We start from the raw sequence: 17,178 nt of genomic DNA on the forward strand, positions 1-17,178 counted from the left end.
TGGTTTCATCACTTACAGATTATGCTAGCTTTTGCAAACCACTTTCTAAAGATTCTATATGTATATTTTCTACATGTGAATTTTTTAAATTTCACATCTGAATTGGGATAAAAATACCTTCATTCTGCACACAGAAAGCCTGATATTTTTTTTACCTCTGAAATGTTACATTATTTGTTCTCATAGGCTTCTATAAGTCATTATTGCCTACTTTTCCTTCTAGATGCTATTCTTTCCTTTATCCAACTATCCACCCTAACATAGCTAGAGTAAAGCTTCAAATATTAATAATCAGATCACAATACAGCTCTGCTTAAAAACCACAAATGGCTCATCATCAACTACAGGATATACCTCAATCTCCATATCTTCCTTCTTACTTCGCTTGCCTTCATTTGGAAATTCATGTTCTGCTATGCTCATGTGGTTTCCTACTTTGTTTCCTAATTTTACAGTCTCATATGCATATTCCCCAATCCCCTTCTTACCCATGAAAATCCTGTTTACTCTTTAGTCTCACTCAAATTATTCTTGTTGTTACATGATATCTTCCCCAGTTTTCACAATCGTATCTCATGGTCCCAACCTCTATGTTCTCAGATTTTCTTGTACCTGTATGTTTGCTCTTATTTTATTCTTAAAAATTTTTTTTAAGATTTTATTTATGTGAGAGAGAGAGAATGAGCAGGTGGAGGGGCAAAGGGAGAAGCAACCCCTCACTGAGCAGGAAGCTCTACATGGGGCTCAATCCCAGGACCCTGGGATCATGCCCTGAGCCAAAGGCAGACCATTAATGGATTGAGCCACCCATGCACCCCCCGCACTTATTTTATTCTGTTTAGATTATAGTGGAGTTTGTCTACCTCTTTTATTACATTGTGACATTCTGTTGTGTCTCACTTGTTCTCATCTCTTATCAAGTGATGAGTTCTGTTTGTTGAGTTAAATTTTACATTTGAAAGAAACACAACTAAAATTCTCGTGTCAGAGAAGCATAATATTAGTTTCTGCCAATGGTTATGTTCCAATCTTCTGCTTGGAATAGGAATAAAATGTATCCCCACCTTGCTTTCTCTTTCTTGGCAGGAGCTGTGCAATGAATACCGCAAGCTCGTGAGGAATGGGAGACTCCCCTGCACTAGAGAGAACGACCCCATCCAGGGCCCAGACGGGAAGATGTATGGCAACACGTGCTCCATGTGTGAGGTGTTCTTGTGAGTAGTGCTGCACCTGGGCAAATGAGGGAGAGTTTTGTCCTTTCTGCTTCATTTTTTATTTTTGAATTTTAACTTTGTTATATTTTATTTCTTTAGTTATATTTGTTTCTTGTCAATGGCATTTTTGCACAACGTCATAAGGATCAGAGAATAATGCCTGCTCTGATCTGAGAGAGGGGCAATGAGGTCCACATGAGGCTGCTTCTCTTACCCTTCTAATGCAGTCTGTCTTGGTCTCTGAGGTACAGTGGGTACTGCCACCTCGCCCCTGTGTTCTAGGATTTTCTCAGGCATGTCATGCTTTTGAATAGAGGTTAGTTGTTCTTGTGAGGGGAAGGGAAGTTAGGAACCACATATCTTGCCATCATGGTGTTGTCACTCCTAATCAACTCCAAAGAATAATTCCTGCATATCAATCCCTGGTTGAGTCCCTGTTAAAGTGTACAGGATGTAAAACAAGGATCTTACCCTTGCAGAGCAGGCTGTGAAGTCATCTGAAATCACACAACAAATCACAAAGCAAACATAATCAATACACAAAATGGTACATTAGTTCATACACAGGATCTGGGGGAATGACTTGGAATAGGAATCATGAGAATCTGGTCTCCCATGTGTCTCACCAGCTTGAATAGCTGCATCCCTAACCCCACAGTTTCTCCCTCAGGGTGATCAGGACTTTGCTTCATAGCACTAAGCACAGGTAAATTGACATGTGACTACATGTTCAACATCTCTCTTCTACCAGACAACTGTTGTTATTATGGGAGGGATTCTAGAAAATGCAAGCAGTGAGTTCAGATTAACTTTCTGTTCCATTTCTTTGTTCCATTATGAGAAGACCACTTCAGTAGGAAAACAAAAACATATTTAGAAGAAATGAATAAAAACCATGCCCTTTGAAGACTGTTAAGGCTTGGGACAGTTAGCAAGGGGGTGTCATGGTCATGAAATACCCAAGTAGCTTTTGTTTTTAAATGTGGGATCAACACTGCTTTGAAGTTGTCTCTGTGGTTGAAAGTGGGAACAATGAGTAAAAGCTCTGGAAAGGGTCTGGCTCAGTGCCAGAAGCAACTTCCAAACAGTTTGAGGACTTCAAGGGTAGAATGACCTAGTGGGGTTTCAAGGATGATATAGGTAGAGAAGTTACTGGCAGATTAAAGCAAAGCTAGATAGTAATCAGAAATATTGAGTATTAGAAGTTGTGAGTAGTGGAAGATCAAAAAACTTCCCCTGGATTAGGTTTAAATCTGTAGTGTACATTAGTTCTGTGTCCTTGGGAAAGCAATCCATTCTGTCAGTTTTCTTGTCATCTGTATGTAGGGTTATAATAGTAGTTTTGTAACATACAGTTGGGAAGATTTCATGGAATGACCCCCAGGCTAGGCACATAGTAAAAATTTAATAAGGTTGTTGTTATTGTTACTTTAGATTTAATTAATTTATTTATTTATTTAAGAGAAAGAGAATATGAATCGTGGGGAGGAACAAAAGGAGAGGGAGAAGCAGACTCCCTGCTCAGCAGGGAGCCTGACAACCTGGGGCTGGGACTCAATCCCAGGACCCTGGGATCATGACCTGAGCCGAAGGCAGACACTTAACTGAGCCACCCAGGAGCCCCAGAATTTAATAAGTATTAACTGTAATGATTAAATGATATTTGAGGTCACTTTCAGTCTGGACATTCTATATGATCCTTACCGATCTCTTTTAATCATTCTTTTTTTAGCCAAGCAGAAGAGGAAGAAAAGAAAAAGAAGGAAAGTGAGTCAAGAAATAAGAGACAATCTGAGAACACAGCTTCCTTTGAGGTGAGGGGAACTCCTCAAAAGTCAGAGGCATGTGGACCTGGGCTCCACAGATGGCATTCAGGAAACTCATAAATCCCCTGAAATTGTAGGAAACATTTCTACAAACACTTTGTGTTTATTTATATGTGAGCATATACTCATGCGCATATGTGACTATTTCTAGGTTGAGAGTTTATAACTTTTACCATTTAAAAATAGTCATGTCTTCCCAGTTAAGAACTATTCTAAAATAAGCCCACTGCAGATCCCCATTTAAGAAAAAAAGTCTAAACTGCAGCTATTTTTCCAGGCGGATCCAACCTGTGTTCAAAACCTCAAACTTCCTTCCTCAATTTCACAGGAATTGTGCTCTGAATACCGAAAAGTAAGGAGGAATGGACAGCTTCTCTGCACACGAGAGAATGACCCCATCAAAGGCCCAGATGGGAAAATGCATGGCAACACATGCTCCATGTGTGAGGCCTTCTTGTGAGTAGAGCTCAGGACTCCTGAAGGGGAGACAGAAGGAACTGAGGGAAGCTTTTAAACAATTGGTCATTTTAGGGTGTCACATTTAAACTAAATTAAAAAAAAAAAAACATACACAGGAAAACACAAAGCCAAAAAGCAAGTGAAGAGCTTTCAGATGACAATTATTGTGATCTAAAGAGATCCATAATAATTTCTTTCAGGACATTTTAGAGGTAACTCCAGACGTTTTATTCACAGGAGAGAATACTCTATGATAACCATACTAATTGCTTTTAGTTTGCTGAAGGATTATTAAGCTAAAATAGTAAATGGATGAGATTACAGATAAAATGTCATTATGGTACATGGACAATTTTAGGAGAAATTTTTTGTTTGTTTTAATTTACTACCTTTCTTCTTATTCATTCTGTGTGATCTCAATGAGTAGAATTAAAACAAATGACAGCCATAGGGACATAGATATGGGTGCAACATCAAGATGAACTTTGTAATAGTTGAAGTAGGTAAAGTCTGCTTTAGAAATGGTAAAAGTTGGATGCTCACGTACAGGGGAGTAAAATATAACCGTAGAATAAGTGTCACGATGTGTCCTCTCAAACAAAAGTCTACAATATTCCTTAAGGTTTTTTATCTTTGTCCCAAGGGATACTCCAGTTGATTTTCTATATACTCAGTATCTCTGAAAGGATTCAGTCATTCAGTCTTCCCTGGTGGAGAGATCCTGAAGATTTGTTGCATAGTGTTTGCACATGGAAGTGCTAAAATCCAAATCCGCATAGCCAAAATTTGCTGAATGCAAGTAATTGGCATATACTTGCTAAATGCGTTTCTACCTAATCTCATTTAATCTTTGCAACAAATATATGAAGTAGGTCTTTATTGTATTATCACAAGTAACAGATGACAAAATAAAGGCCCTGAGAAGTTGAGAATGATAGAAATATCAGAAATATCAGTGCAGGAAAAAAAAATGAAGAAAGTGATGTTTTCCACTGTATGCTGTAGACACAATATAACCACTTAGCAATGCCATTATAAATTATGGCATTTCATTTTATTTGCCTGTATTTAGGCTTGTTTCTGTCTGGATTTCTTCACCCTCTACAATAATCTTTCCGTGGCAAGGAAGTAATCCTGCCACCTAGTGGTCAGCTCTGCTGCTTCCTCTGATAATTTCCCAGTATGGAAAGAAAACACTTGTTAAATCTTTTAATCAACTTAGACTCATGGTAAAGGATAGAGCAGTTTCCATATAAAGAAGTATGAGAAACCTCACAGTTTTGGAGCTATTTTAGTAATTTCCTCCCATCACTATAAAAATTCCTTGTCAAAAAGAAAGTTTTATTACGTCATATTTTATGGGTATGTTAGCAAAAGCTATTGGCTTTTTTAAGAATCATTTTTCTCTTCATAGTCTTTTCTTGCACACTCTCATATGATATGCAACTGTCTTTTCATCTTTTTAAAAATATTTTACTTAGCTATTAGAAAGAGTGCACAAGTTGGGGGAAAGGGCAGAGGGAGAAGGAGAAGCAGACTCTGCTGAGTAGGATGTGGGACTTGGGGCTCAATGCCAGGACCTTCAGGTCATGACCTGAGCTAAAGGCAGATGCTTAACTGACTGAGCCACCCAGACACCCCGCCTTTTCACCTTTTAAAAAATATTTTCATTTGATCAATGAGCAAGTCTTAGGTTGATTGAAATACTACATTTTTACATATTAAACATTTTTACATTTTAAAATGAAAACTTTTACATGTTTAGGTTTTTTATGCCTATACAACAGGATTAAATTGTTTATATTAGAGATCCAATTATGGAAAGTTCATTTGCAATACTGTTAGTTACCTAAAATGGTTAAGAGCTATCACCCTTGCTCCGTTTCCATCATATGCCTTTTTTTTTTGGAGTGTCTCACTTTTAATAATTACAATGATGATGATACCAATCCCTTATATCACTCTGTCAGTCATTTCATTATGTGCCAGTTATTTACCCTGGTTGCTTTACATGTATCAATTCATTTAATGCTCATGAAAATCCTAGGAGAAGAATTACCCCGCTCTCCCTTTCCCATTTAAAGATGAGGAAGATTCAGAGAGGTTTAGACATTTCTTGTGTTCCTTATGCAGTTTGGCTCTAGACTCTGTCCTGTTAACCACCATGCTATACTACCTCCCAGAAGCCAAATATTGCCACTTTATAGAGAGCCGTTGCAGATGCAAAAGAATCAGCAATAGGAAGGTATTACTGCAGTGTACTTGCCGAGGGAGCTATATGGGTTTACTTATTAAGGGACTTTTTATTGCATACTATTCTCTTGAGGTGAAGTGAATTCAGTTTATTAGCCAATAGAATTACAAACTGCTGTGAGTGGATCTTTGTGAGTGACAATTTGAAAATTGTCAAAGTAACGAATGATCAACCTATAAATATTAATAATCTACTCTACTAAGACTCATTTCTTCTTTTTCTCTCTTTTTTCTTCCCCTGATCCTAATAGTCAGCAAGAAGAAAGAGCAAAAGCAAAGGCTAAAAGAGAAGCTACAAAGGTAATTTTTCTCAGGACTGCTAATACTATGCCTTGACAATTTTTTTTTTTTTTTGCTTTAAAGTATCCTAGATATCTCACTAGCAGAAATGTTTTCCTTTTCAATTGTCATGCCTGAAATGAATAAAAACAAAAAGCCTTTCACCTGAAAAAGGGCCTAGATTAGAAGTTTCTAGAGCACCAATTTTATTGCATGATAATTCAGATTTTGAGTTTCATTTTATAAAAAGTAGAGGGCTAACTTACTTTGTGAGGTATACTCTCCATAATTGGCCTTTCTTAGATTTCTGTTGGTACAAATAGCACAACAGAATCTGTCTGTAGGGGATGTTGGATTACTCTCATATAATGGCCATAAACAAGAATTATCTTTATGTTCTTTACTTCCTAACAAATGCAAAACATAAGCCTAATATTTATTTGGGAAGAGTTGACACAGTTTGAAAGTCAACCCTTAAACTGACTCATTTTCTCATTAACTTTCTGTTAGTTACACCATCTTTTTATTGGTAATTTAGAGTTGAACACTTGTTTTATCCATAATATCCGATCAGCTGCCAAATCATCTTAGATTTTCCAATTAGTCTTAACACATTTCTCCTTCTCTCTACTCCCCTTGTACCTCTCCTGTTTGAAATCTATACCTCCTATCCCTCTACTTCATCAAAGAGCTCCCAGAAAGGTATCAGTTTCTCCAAGGACCATACTTGTTCTCTCTTCCATATCTTTATTTCAAATATATCTTTATTTCATAGTTTGAGCATGTTTTTCTTTTCTTTCTCAGCCTTCTAAAGAAAATGAGATTCACCAATTATTTTGCACATATTCTTCTTTTAATTTTTTACTGCTTTATTGAAATATAATTAACATACAAAACCATGTAAGTTTAAGGTATATATTGTGTTGATTTGATACACCTATATGTTGTAAAATGATACTTCCATAGTCTTACCTAACACCTCCATCACATCACATAATTACATAAATACATTTCTTTTTTGTGGTGAGAACATTTAGGATTTACTCTCTTAGCAACTTTCAAGCATACTGTATAATATACTGTTGTATTGTTAACTATAGTTCCCATGCTCTACAGCAGATCTCCAGAACTTAATTCATCTTATAACTGGAAATTTAGCCCATTTGACCAGCATCTCCGTATTTCCCCCACCAACCCCGAGACCCTGGCAAATACCACTCTACTTTCTGTTTCTATGAGCTCAGCTTTCTCAGATTCCTCATGAGTGAGATCATACAGTATTTTTTGTCTCATTTATTTTACTTAGCAGAGTATCATCTAGTTTTATCCAAGTAGTTGCAAATGGCAGGATGCCCTTCTTTCTCATGGAGGCTCAGTAATCTTCTCAGTCCCTCCAGGAAGCCTCCTGTTCTAGGTCCATGGAACCCCTTCACCTGTGATCTTTCATAGTTTTTATAGACTGTGATATGTAACATAACACAAAGGTGTATATTGTTCTCTGCTAATTTTGTCAGCTTTCTTCTGCACCTGGAGTATAAGCAGCCTCAGAACAATGATGATGAATATTTTCAGATCTACTGTAGTGCAAGGACAAGTTTGAGTCCATGGCAGAAGCTTTGTAAATACTTGCCAATTAACTGCTACCTGTCAACATTTTTTGCTTTTCTTCTTACTCTGCATCACGTACTCCTCAGAAGAGGCAAAGGTGTAGGAAGGGTAGATGGTCATTCTGAGAAAATATTTTCCAGGAGCTCTGCAGTGAATTTCGGAAGCAAGTGAGAAATGGAATGCTTATATGCACCAGGGAGAATGACCCTGTCCGTGGCCCTGATGGCAAAATGCATGGAAACAAGTGTGCCATGTGTGCAAGTGTATTGTGAGTACCTACCCTCACCTGTCCCACTGAATCTCTTCATCATTGCTCACATCTGAGTCTCAGCTTCCTCAGAAATCTGTAGAATATATACCATGGCTTGTATGCTACAAGTTTAAAAGCACATGGATAAGACATGAAGTAATACTAAAACACACAGTGATTCTCTATTCAGTTATCCTTCTATCCTCTAGTTAAGTCATGGGAAAGTCTTAATTTAGCGCTATTATGTTTTTAATACTTGATAATCATCATCCATAACTGAGAAGGGAAATTTGATTATCTGAATGCAGTAATATCTTTGTCTCTCACCCCTGATATTTTATGATTCTGTGAATATATTCAGCTATTGACTATGGGAAAACCAGTCAGACAGAAGTTTATGAGGCCAGTAGGCAAGGTTAAAATAACCAGAATGAGAAATGGAACGGAGAGGATTGCATTTATTTTCAGAGATATTACCATGCACAAGTGGAATAAATACTTTGATAAGTGGTTTAGTTAGAGAGTAAAACCCCTAAGGGGCAAGCCCATGCAAGAGATGTTTATTGAAATATCTTCTTTGAAAGGCAAATCCAGGGACTTGTAGGCCATTGTTTTGGTGAGTGGGACCAGAGCTCCATTGTGTGAGACAGTATAGGAGAAATTGATGATTTCTTCCTCTGCTTCTCCTCCTTCTTAGATTCCTAATCCTCTACAGAGTCTCACGCTAAAGTAAATGTTAAGAAAAATATTTAAATAATACCTGTTGTAAAAGGTGCAAAGTTGGTGTTAAAACTTAACTTTCACATGTCCTTGTCCCATCTCAGGTATATATGCTCATAGTTCCTTAAAGGAGAAATTGACAGACTAGGCCAGTAGTGTACAAAGTGGTCTGAGATTCAGGAAATCAAAGTTCTTCTCTCACTTGCTCCACTGGTCCATGCTGGTCCATGGTGATAACTGGATGTGGTGTAGTCAATGCTACAGATTTTCTAGCTTTGATAAGCTACAGATCAATAGAAAATGGCAAGGAAGCCAGAAGCTTAGGCTCATGATCAACATCAAAATATTAATTGTTGAATCTTCCTGGATTTGGATCATTATTGTAAAACTTGAACTTCAACTTGAACATTAATTCCCTTAAAATAATATCTAAAATTTTAATTTTATAATGAAACATTATTTTGACCCATCATCTGCCTTGGTAGCACCTCTGGCTTTTGTCACTGATATGGTTGTTATTTACATAGGAAAAGTTGCACAGTTTTTAAACATCAAGGCATTTGTGGTTTCTTTCAGATCATTGAAGTCACTGGCTGGTGGGATAAAGACTACTTGAGGGTCACACACTGATAAAAACATGCTAGTTTTATTTTTTTTAAAGAGAGTTTATATTTTATTATTATATTGTTTATTATCTGCATTACTGGGCACAGGGGTATCACCTCTTAGACTAGATAAATTTGTAAAGAAGAGTAAATCTGACCTTGTGTGGAAGATCTTCATACCTTTATAAATACATTATCAAAGAGAATAGGAAATTGTACTTAGCCTGTATCTTTGTTTTTAATTGTAGCAAACTTGAAGAAGAAGAGAAGAAAAATAATGGCAAGGAAGGAAAGGAGAAAGTAAAGGCTGAGAAGTCGAAGAGAGAAGCAGTACAGGTAGTCGTTTCAGACATTAGAACCACGTAACTCTTCCATTCCCTTGTGCAGGCCTCCCGCTCCCGTCTCCTTATCCCAGTGTCCTTAGTTACTTCACAGACTAAGAACATGTATCTGGATCCTCATGTATAAGGAGATTCCTTCTTCCCATTCAGTTTAGAATACCAAATCTGATTTAGTTGCTTGTGCATTTGAGGAGAGGTGAGTCACTATTTTGTCCACTGATTATGTAAATTGTATTATGCCAGAAAAGAAATATATATGGATGGCTATATCTTGTTATATGAATATAAACCAATAGAGGCAGATTTCAGATTTTTCTCTCTATCTTTTTATATAAGGATGCTTCGTTCAAAACAAACAAATAAAAGAAAACAAAACAAAGCAAGCAACCCTAAGTTTTAATCCCAATTAATTCTCTGTGAGGTTTGGGGAAAGTTACTTAACAGCATATATGAGCCTCGGGTTTGCATTCTCACATGATGATGATGGTGATGATGGTGATGATGGTGGTGGTGGCTATTAATTATTCAGCTGCAGCTATAAGCCATGTGGTATAGCAATTTTAGGACTGATCTTTGTAGTAACAGGTCAAGGTGTGTATTATTGTGTGTATTTTATAGAAGAGGACTCAGAGACTCAGATAAGAAGTTAGGAAATACATATAGTTCATAACTTGAAAGCTAGCAACTGGAACACAAGTTCTGGCTATAATGCCCATCATGCACCTTAAGAATTTGCACCCTGTCACCATTTGCAAGATTCCTGCAGGATATGCCTCAGGTCTTCATTTCTCCTCTCCTGTATCCCTTTATAATTTTAAAGACCTGACTTCTTACTGTTCTCTCTGCTCTTACCTTTGTTCCCTACAATCTACCCTCAACTCAGAAACCAAAGTAATTATTTAAAAACATAAGGCAGGTTATGCCACCCATGGCTTCTCATCTTAGAGTAAGCACCAAGGTCCTTCCAGTGGCCTACAGTGCCATGTATGACCAGACCCCTGCCACCTCTCAGACAGCATTTCCTACTTTCTACCCCTTGCCACCCTTGTGCCAGCTATACTGGCCACCTTGTTGCTTCTTCGACATGCCAAGCATTGATTCAAGGTGTCCCATCTTGTAGACTCAGTCACATTACAGTTAAAAACCTTAATTCTGGACTTAAACTGCCAAGGCTCAAATACTGCCTGTGTCTTCCAACCAGAGAGGCAGATAGTTTTGTGTCTTCGTTTCTTCACTTATAAAATAATAAAATCTTATTAAGTGTATTATTTTTAAGAAGTCCCAAGGAACTTATCCATGTATATCAACATAGTCCTTCACATGTCTTAAGTCTTCAAAATTATACATACAATGAACTTTCCTTTCTGTATGGCCCATACTCAGACATGACTATCCCTTTCTTCTATATGTCAAAATTTGGCCACTTTTCATGGCTCAGAATAAGTATTTGCTGCTCTCCAAATGTTTCCCCCATTTATACAATATACTTAATAGTTCTACCATCTATTATGCCAGCCATTTTCCTTTATTTCTCAATTATATAATTTGTTTTATTCTAACTCATCGATGCTTCTATACATTTGCTCCAAAGACTCTAAATACTCTATATTTGGTTTTTATGATTACTCTAACAGATTGCCACAAACATGCTGGTCTAAAGTAACACAAACTTATTATCTTTGGCCCTTTACATTAGAAGTCTGACCTGGATCTGACTGAACAAAATCTAAGGGTTGGTGGGCTGAGTTCCTTTCTGGAATCTCTAGGGGAGACTTTGTCTCTTTGCTTTTTCTCCCTTCTGAAGCCACGTATGCTTCTTAGCTCTTGGACCACTTCCATCATCTTTAAAGCCAACAATATCACATCTCTGACTGTTCTTCTGTAGTTGTAACTCCCTCTCATTCTCTCCTGTCTGACTCTTCCAATCGTAAGAACTGACCCCTGCAGTTACACTGGAGACACTAGGATAATCCAGGAGGATCTCCCCATCTCAAAGTTCTTAACTAATTACATCTGTGAAGGCTCTTTTGCCCTGTAAGATAATATATTCACAGGGCCTGAGTATTAGGACTTGGACAATTTGGGGAGTAGAAGCTATTATTCTGCCAATCCCGCTTTTTTTTCCCTAGAAGGAACAGTAGATAATTCATCTTTATATATCTCACAGTATCTAGCCCAGAATCATATTTGAGTTGGCTTGCAGGTTTTCTAGAGATCGGTAGCAGTAATTTTACATTCCAGAAATGTGTGAGCTAGGCCTCTGAAAAGAATCTTGACTTACGGTTGACCTTCTACATCACCATTTTGATGTATGCACTATGTTTGGGGGGCATTCTAGTATAGTTTTCAGAGGGGTAAGTGGAGGTGGTCTCCAGTATTTCATTACCCAATTCTTAAATCCATGCCCATTTGGCAGGAGCTGTGCAGTGAATACCGTAACTATGTGAGAAACGGACGCCTGCCCTGCACCAGAGAGAATGACCCCATTGAAGGCCCAGATGGGAAAATGCATGGCAACACGTGCTCTATGTGTGAGGCCTTCTTGTGAGTAGAACAGCATCTGCTGCTGCATGTGGGAGGAGATGGGCCTGGCACAGGCAAGGGAGGTCAGACTGAAGGTTTTCTCCAGGAAGTAGATATGGAAGCTATCTCTGCATGGAGTACAAGGAATTATGATTATAAAGCCATATACTTGGTGCATGTCTTTGAGGTATTCTCCATTTTCTAAAACATACATGAATTGCTCCATATGCTCAGGGCAAATTCCTCTGAGTTAATGGCTTACAAGACCTGGGATACCTGTTCTCTGTGTATATACTACCACGAATAATCCAAAGATGTGATCGTTAGGAGCTAACACATTGAACCTTTGCTAACATCTAGTCAATATTTTCAAGCACCCTCACTGCTTTCTGGGGAGAAGGACAATATCTTTATTTTCCAGAAAAAAAGTAGTGCTAAAAATTTGTTTACTGGTTTGCCATGACACATGTGTCTTATTCTTTAAGCAACATTAAAAACAAAAAACAATATGGAGAGGTGTGCATTTACCTTCCTATTCCCAAGTTCAGTTGGTAGAGGTATGGAAGTAATGGGATATTTCTATCTAGAGAGATTTCCCCTTTAGGATAATATGGATAATATGTATTGGGTGCTAGGAGTGATTCTCCTCCTTCCTGCCTCTTACAGCCAGCAAGAAGCAAAAGAAAAAGAAGAAGCTGAATCCAGAACAAGAGCTAAGAGAGAAGCTGAAAAGGTAGTTATCCTGGAAGATTAATACCACACTGAATGATGAGGTTTTGCAGTTTCTCTATAAAACAACCACAACAGGGCAGCCCGGGTGGCTCAGTGGTTTAGCGCCGCTTTCAGCCCAGGGCCTGATCCTGGAGACCTGCGATCGGGTCCCGCGTGGGCTCCCTGCATGGAGCCTGCTTCTCCCTCTGCCTGTGTCTCTGCCTCTCTCTCTGTGTGTCTCATGAATAAATGAATAAAATCTTTTTTAAAAATAGTATATAAAAAAATAAAAATAAAAAAATAAAACAACCACAGCAACATAGAATTACTGAAAGCCTATGTAAGAGAATTCAAGGTTCATCTAGTCTAGGAATTGATAAAATTTTCTTAAAGGACCAGATAGTAGACATTCTAGGTTGTGGCCATTCAGTCTCTGTCACAACTCTGCTGTTGTAGCTATAAAGCAGCCGTAGATAATATGCAGATAAATGGGCATGACTGTGTTCCAATAAGACTTCATTTGCAAAACTAGGTGATGGGCCAGATTTTGCTTTCAGGCCATAGCTTGCACACATTTGATTTACTTCATTCTCATTTTTTTTTTCTTTTTTCTTTTTTTTTTTTTTTCATTCTCATATTTTTAAATGAAGATTTAAAATCCTGAGAGCGGAAGAACTTGCTTACAAAGGCAGTGGGAAGGCAGCCCGGGTGGCTCAGTGGTTTGGCACCGCCTTTGGCCCCAGGCATGATCCTGGAGTCCCTGGATCAAGTCCCACATCGGGCAACCTGCATGGAGCCTGCTTCTCCTTTGGCCCCAGGCATGATCCTGGAGTCCCTGGATCAAGTCCCACGTCGGGCAACCTGCATGGAGCCTGCTTCTCCCTCTGCCTGTGTCTCTGCCTCTCTCTCTCTCTCTATGTCTCTCATGAATAAATAAATAAAATTTTAAAAAAGAAACAAAAACAAAGGCAGTGGGATTATTGACATCAGAATCCACATTTTCCTATTTCAAAGTTCTCAGAGTTGAAAAATGGAAACAAAAACATTCAAATATAGACTACCAGATGCCAAATCAAGCATTATTCCTAACCCACTATGTAGTTTTGGATGGCCACATTTGGTCACATCAGTTGTGTTCCTTCCTCTATCTTTAATTATTTCTGGTACCAGAATTTTGGGAAAATAATACATTGCGCACGTGAGTTATCTGGGATAGTATTTTCTTGGTTTTGAAAAGACTTATTCTAAGTAGTTTTTTTCAGGTTTGTGGTCATTTGCTACCCCCCATCAAAGATGAGTGGCCAAGTTCTCAAAGAACCCAGTTTATTAAGGGATTCTTACTTACATGTGAGTGCAGATTTAGTTTGGATTTAGGGGCTAGATCTCAAGGGAAAAAAACGAGAAACTTCTTTTTAAGCCATGCATGTTTAGTAGGAATTGAATGAGATGAGACAATTACCAGGAAGAAAAATATCCATAGGTCATTTTCTGTTCTTTCTAGAAAGCACTTGGAAGGAACCCAATAAAGTATTTATAAGAAAATACTAATGCTTTTGCCTTTTTTTCCTCCTTTAGGACACATGCAGTGAATTTCGGAGTCTTGTACAAAATGGAAATCTTTTCTGCACACGAGAAAATGATCCCGTGCGTGGCCCAGATGGCAAGACCCATGGCAACAAGTGTGCCATGTGTAAAGCTGTCTTGTGAGTGCACAAATGAAGTTCCTGCTGTGGGTTGGCAGAGTTAGGGATGCAGAGAGCCAGGAAGATAATACCTATTGTGTTTGTCTTTTCTTTACATATGAAAGGAGGAAATGATTACCTGTAGAGTATTTTCAGTCAAATCTTTCCTTATAAAAGCCAAGATTCACAATTCTAGAAATAGACAATTTATGACTAGGGTATTACATGCTCAATAAATTCTGAAGTAGAGGCTATCTATTAATAGATCACAATATCTTCTTGATAAAATTTTAAGTCCTTTGCTATCTGATGGATCCCTTCTCTAGATTATCTTTTAATTACTTCTGGGAAGATAATAAACATATTTTACTATCGGTCTAACTTTTCTACCTACATTTTTGAAAATAGCACATTTTTCACAAAATGAAAAATAGTTTTTCATGCAAATCTCAGAAGTACACATAATATTTCTGTCATTCAATATCCATTTACTGAACATCTACAATGTACAATCTGAATAATGATTGTACACAAATGCATGACATAAATAGTCTTCTCAGAAACCATAGAGTTGACTAAGGATTAGACATGGGTACAAGTTAATAAAATATGAAGGAGGAATGGCACCCAGATGACTCAGTCAGTTCAGCATCCAACTCTTGGTTTAGGCTCAGGTCATGATCTTAGGATCCTGGGATCAAGCCCCACATCGGGCTCTGTACTCTGAGGAGTCTGCTTCTCTCCCTCCCCTCTACTCTTCCTCCCATTCTTTCTCTAAAATAAATAAATACATCTTTTAAAAATATGAAGGAGAAATTTCTAAATGATAAATGATGTATACAATGTGTTGTGGTACTTTAGAGAAGGGAGAGTTAATAGGAAATTTTATAGGGTAGTAGAATTGTACTTTATGATTTGGATAAGATGTGAATAGTCCAGGAACAGATGAGAGAAGAAAGAAAAAGCATAGGTAAAGCTCTAAAATTAAGAAAACAGTATGAACAGTAAAGACCAAGTCATTTAGTTTAGGTACAACTTAGCTGAGTTTGGATGCCAGATTGAGGATTTTGAAGTCGATTCTATATATTGTGGGAAGATGCTAAAGTTTTTCAGGTGGGAGAGTAAGTGGCATAAATATGGTTCCTTTGGGAAGATTCATATGTGAGCAGTAAAAAAGAGAAAAAAGGGAAGGAAGGGACTAAGATTCCAAATGCTACAGGTGGAGGGGTGGGGGTGGGGGGTTGCAGGAGTCTGGAAGCAGTAACCAGAGTGACAGATATTAATAGGAGAGAAGGTGAGATGTGAAATCAGTGTTGTGGCGGCAACAGCTGTGGGAGCTGAGAGGTAGGGAGCAGAGACAGCTCTGATGTTTCATTCTCCATGAAAGGTAGAGATTCCAGGAGCCAGGGCACATTTGGTGGAGAAGGTAATTATTGCTGGATCTCTTGACTCTGAGGTGTTTGAGAAGAATCCAGCTGGAGAGTCACAGTGAGCATTTATGAAGTGCTAGTAAATCACTCCTGTGGTCTTGCTTATGTTTATATACATGGTTTTCCTCAACATCGGTGAGAGCTCTTCCAGGCAGAAAGTCGCCACATAATTCGTCTTTCTGTTTTCAGGGGAGGGCCTGCAACATGGTAGATGTTCAGTAAATGCTGGTGAATTCTATACACATCTAATTTGGTCAGAGGATGAGGAATTCACAGAAATGCTCTCCACTCTCTGTAATCTATTATTCCTACCTCCCCCTTTCTAATTTCCAGCCAGAAAGAAGATGAAGAAAGAAAGAGAAAAGAAGAGGAAGATCAGAGAAATGCTGCTGGGCACAGTTCCCACGGTGGTGGCGGCAGTGGTGGAGAAGGAAAAGCTCAGGTGAGAGGACCTTTAATGTCCCCAATCCAGGTGGCCGTGGACGTTGGTGCCATGAGGAGCCTATGGTAAAGTGGAACGTACATCTTGCTGGTTTGAAAATGTCCTTGGAAGAACAGGGGAGTTTCCCCCCAACCTGGAGGGTGATAACTCAGCAATTTTTCATCCCTCTGGGCATCATTTTGACATCTTTAAACCCGAAAAGAATTAACATAATGACCTCATCCCAGTACCAGACTGCTTTTTACATAATGTGGCTCTCATGCCAATAATTGATCACAGGAGAGAAAGTGGCATAAACATGGAGATGGGGATCCCTGGGTGGCGCAGCGGTTTGGCGCCTGCCTTTGGCTCAGGGCGTGATCCTGGAGACCCAAGATCGAATCCCACATCGGGCTCCCGGTGCATGGAGCCTGCTTCTCCCTCTGCCTATGTCTCTGCTTCTCTCTCTCTCTCTGTGACTATCATAAAAAAAAAAAAAAAAAAAAAAAAACTTTAAAAAAAAAAAAAACATGGAGATGTGCCACATCAGCATCACATGCTCTTCATTTTCTCTTATTCTCTCTTTCCCTCAGTGGAGCCACTTTTCAGAGGCGTATTTTCTGTTGATCCAAGACAGCATAAAACAGCATGGTTTTCCGAGGCAGATGGTTTGTGGTACGGCCCTGCCCCTGCCTGTAGGACTTGTGCAGCATGGACTAAATTACTTCATCTCACTGAACTCTAGCTCCCCTTATTCAACAGTACTCTTATAAGGAGAGAATAAAATAGTTTCGGCAAATTTTTAGCACATTTTCTGAGACGCTTTTAAGGATCAGAATGACAGCAATTCCTTGGG

The 17,178-nt window shown here is 38.5% G+C and overlaps 1 protein-coding gene across 1 annotated transcript in view; it reads left to right on the top strand.

Moving 5' to 3' along the window:
* The window catches only part of SPINK5 (serine peptidase inhibitor Kazal type 5), an 80,922-nt gene that overhangs the window by 39,965 nt on the left and 23,779 nt on the right, over positions 1-17,178 (top strand). The window contains exons 13-22 of the mRNA XM_072826416.1: positions 1,087-1,214; positions 2,947-3,028; positions 3,369-3,496; positions 6,004-6,052; positions 7,780-7,907; positions 9,463-9,550; positions 11,972-12,099; positions 12,745-12,811; positions 14,365-14,492; positions 16,235-16,343. Coding sequence (XP_072682517.1) covers positions 1,087-1,214; positions 2,947-3,028; positions 3,369-3,496; positions 6,004-6,052; positions 7,780-7,907; positions 9,463-9,550; positions 11,972-12,099; positions 12,745-12,811; positions 14,365-14,492; positions 16,235-16,343 — 1,035 coding nt within the window. The remainder of the gene's footprint in view (positions 1-1,086; positions 1,215-2,946; positions 3,029-3,368; positions 3,497-6,003; positions 6,053-7,779; positions 7,908-9,462; positions 9,551-11,971; positions 12,100-12,744; positions 12,812-14,364; positions 14,493-16,234; positions 16,344-17,178) is intronic.

Source organism: Canis lupus, chromosome 5, assembly GCF_048164855.1.
Source record: "Canis lupus baileyi chromosome 5, mCanLup2.hap1, whole genome shotgun sequence".
Classification (NCBI taxonomy): Eukaryota; Metazoa; Chordata; class Mammalia; order Carnivora; family Canidae; genus Canis; species Canis lupus.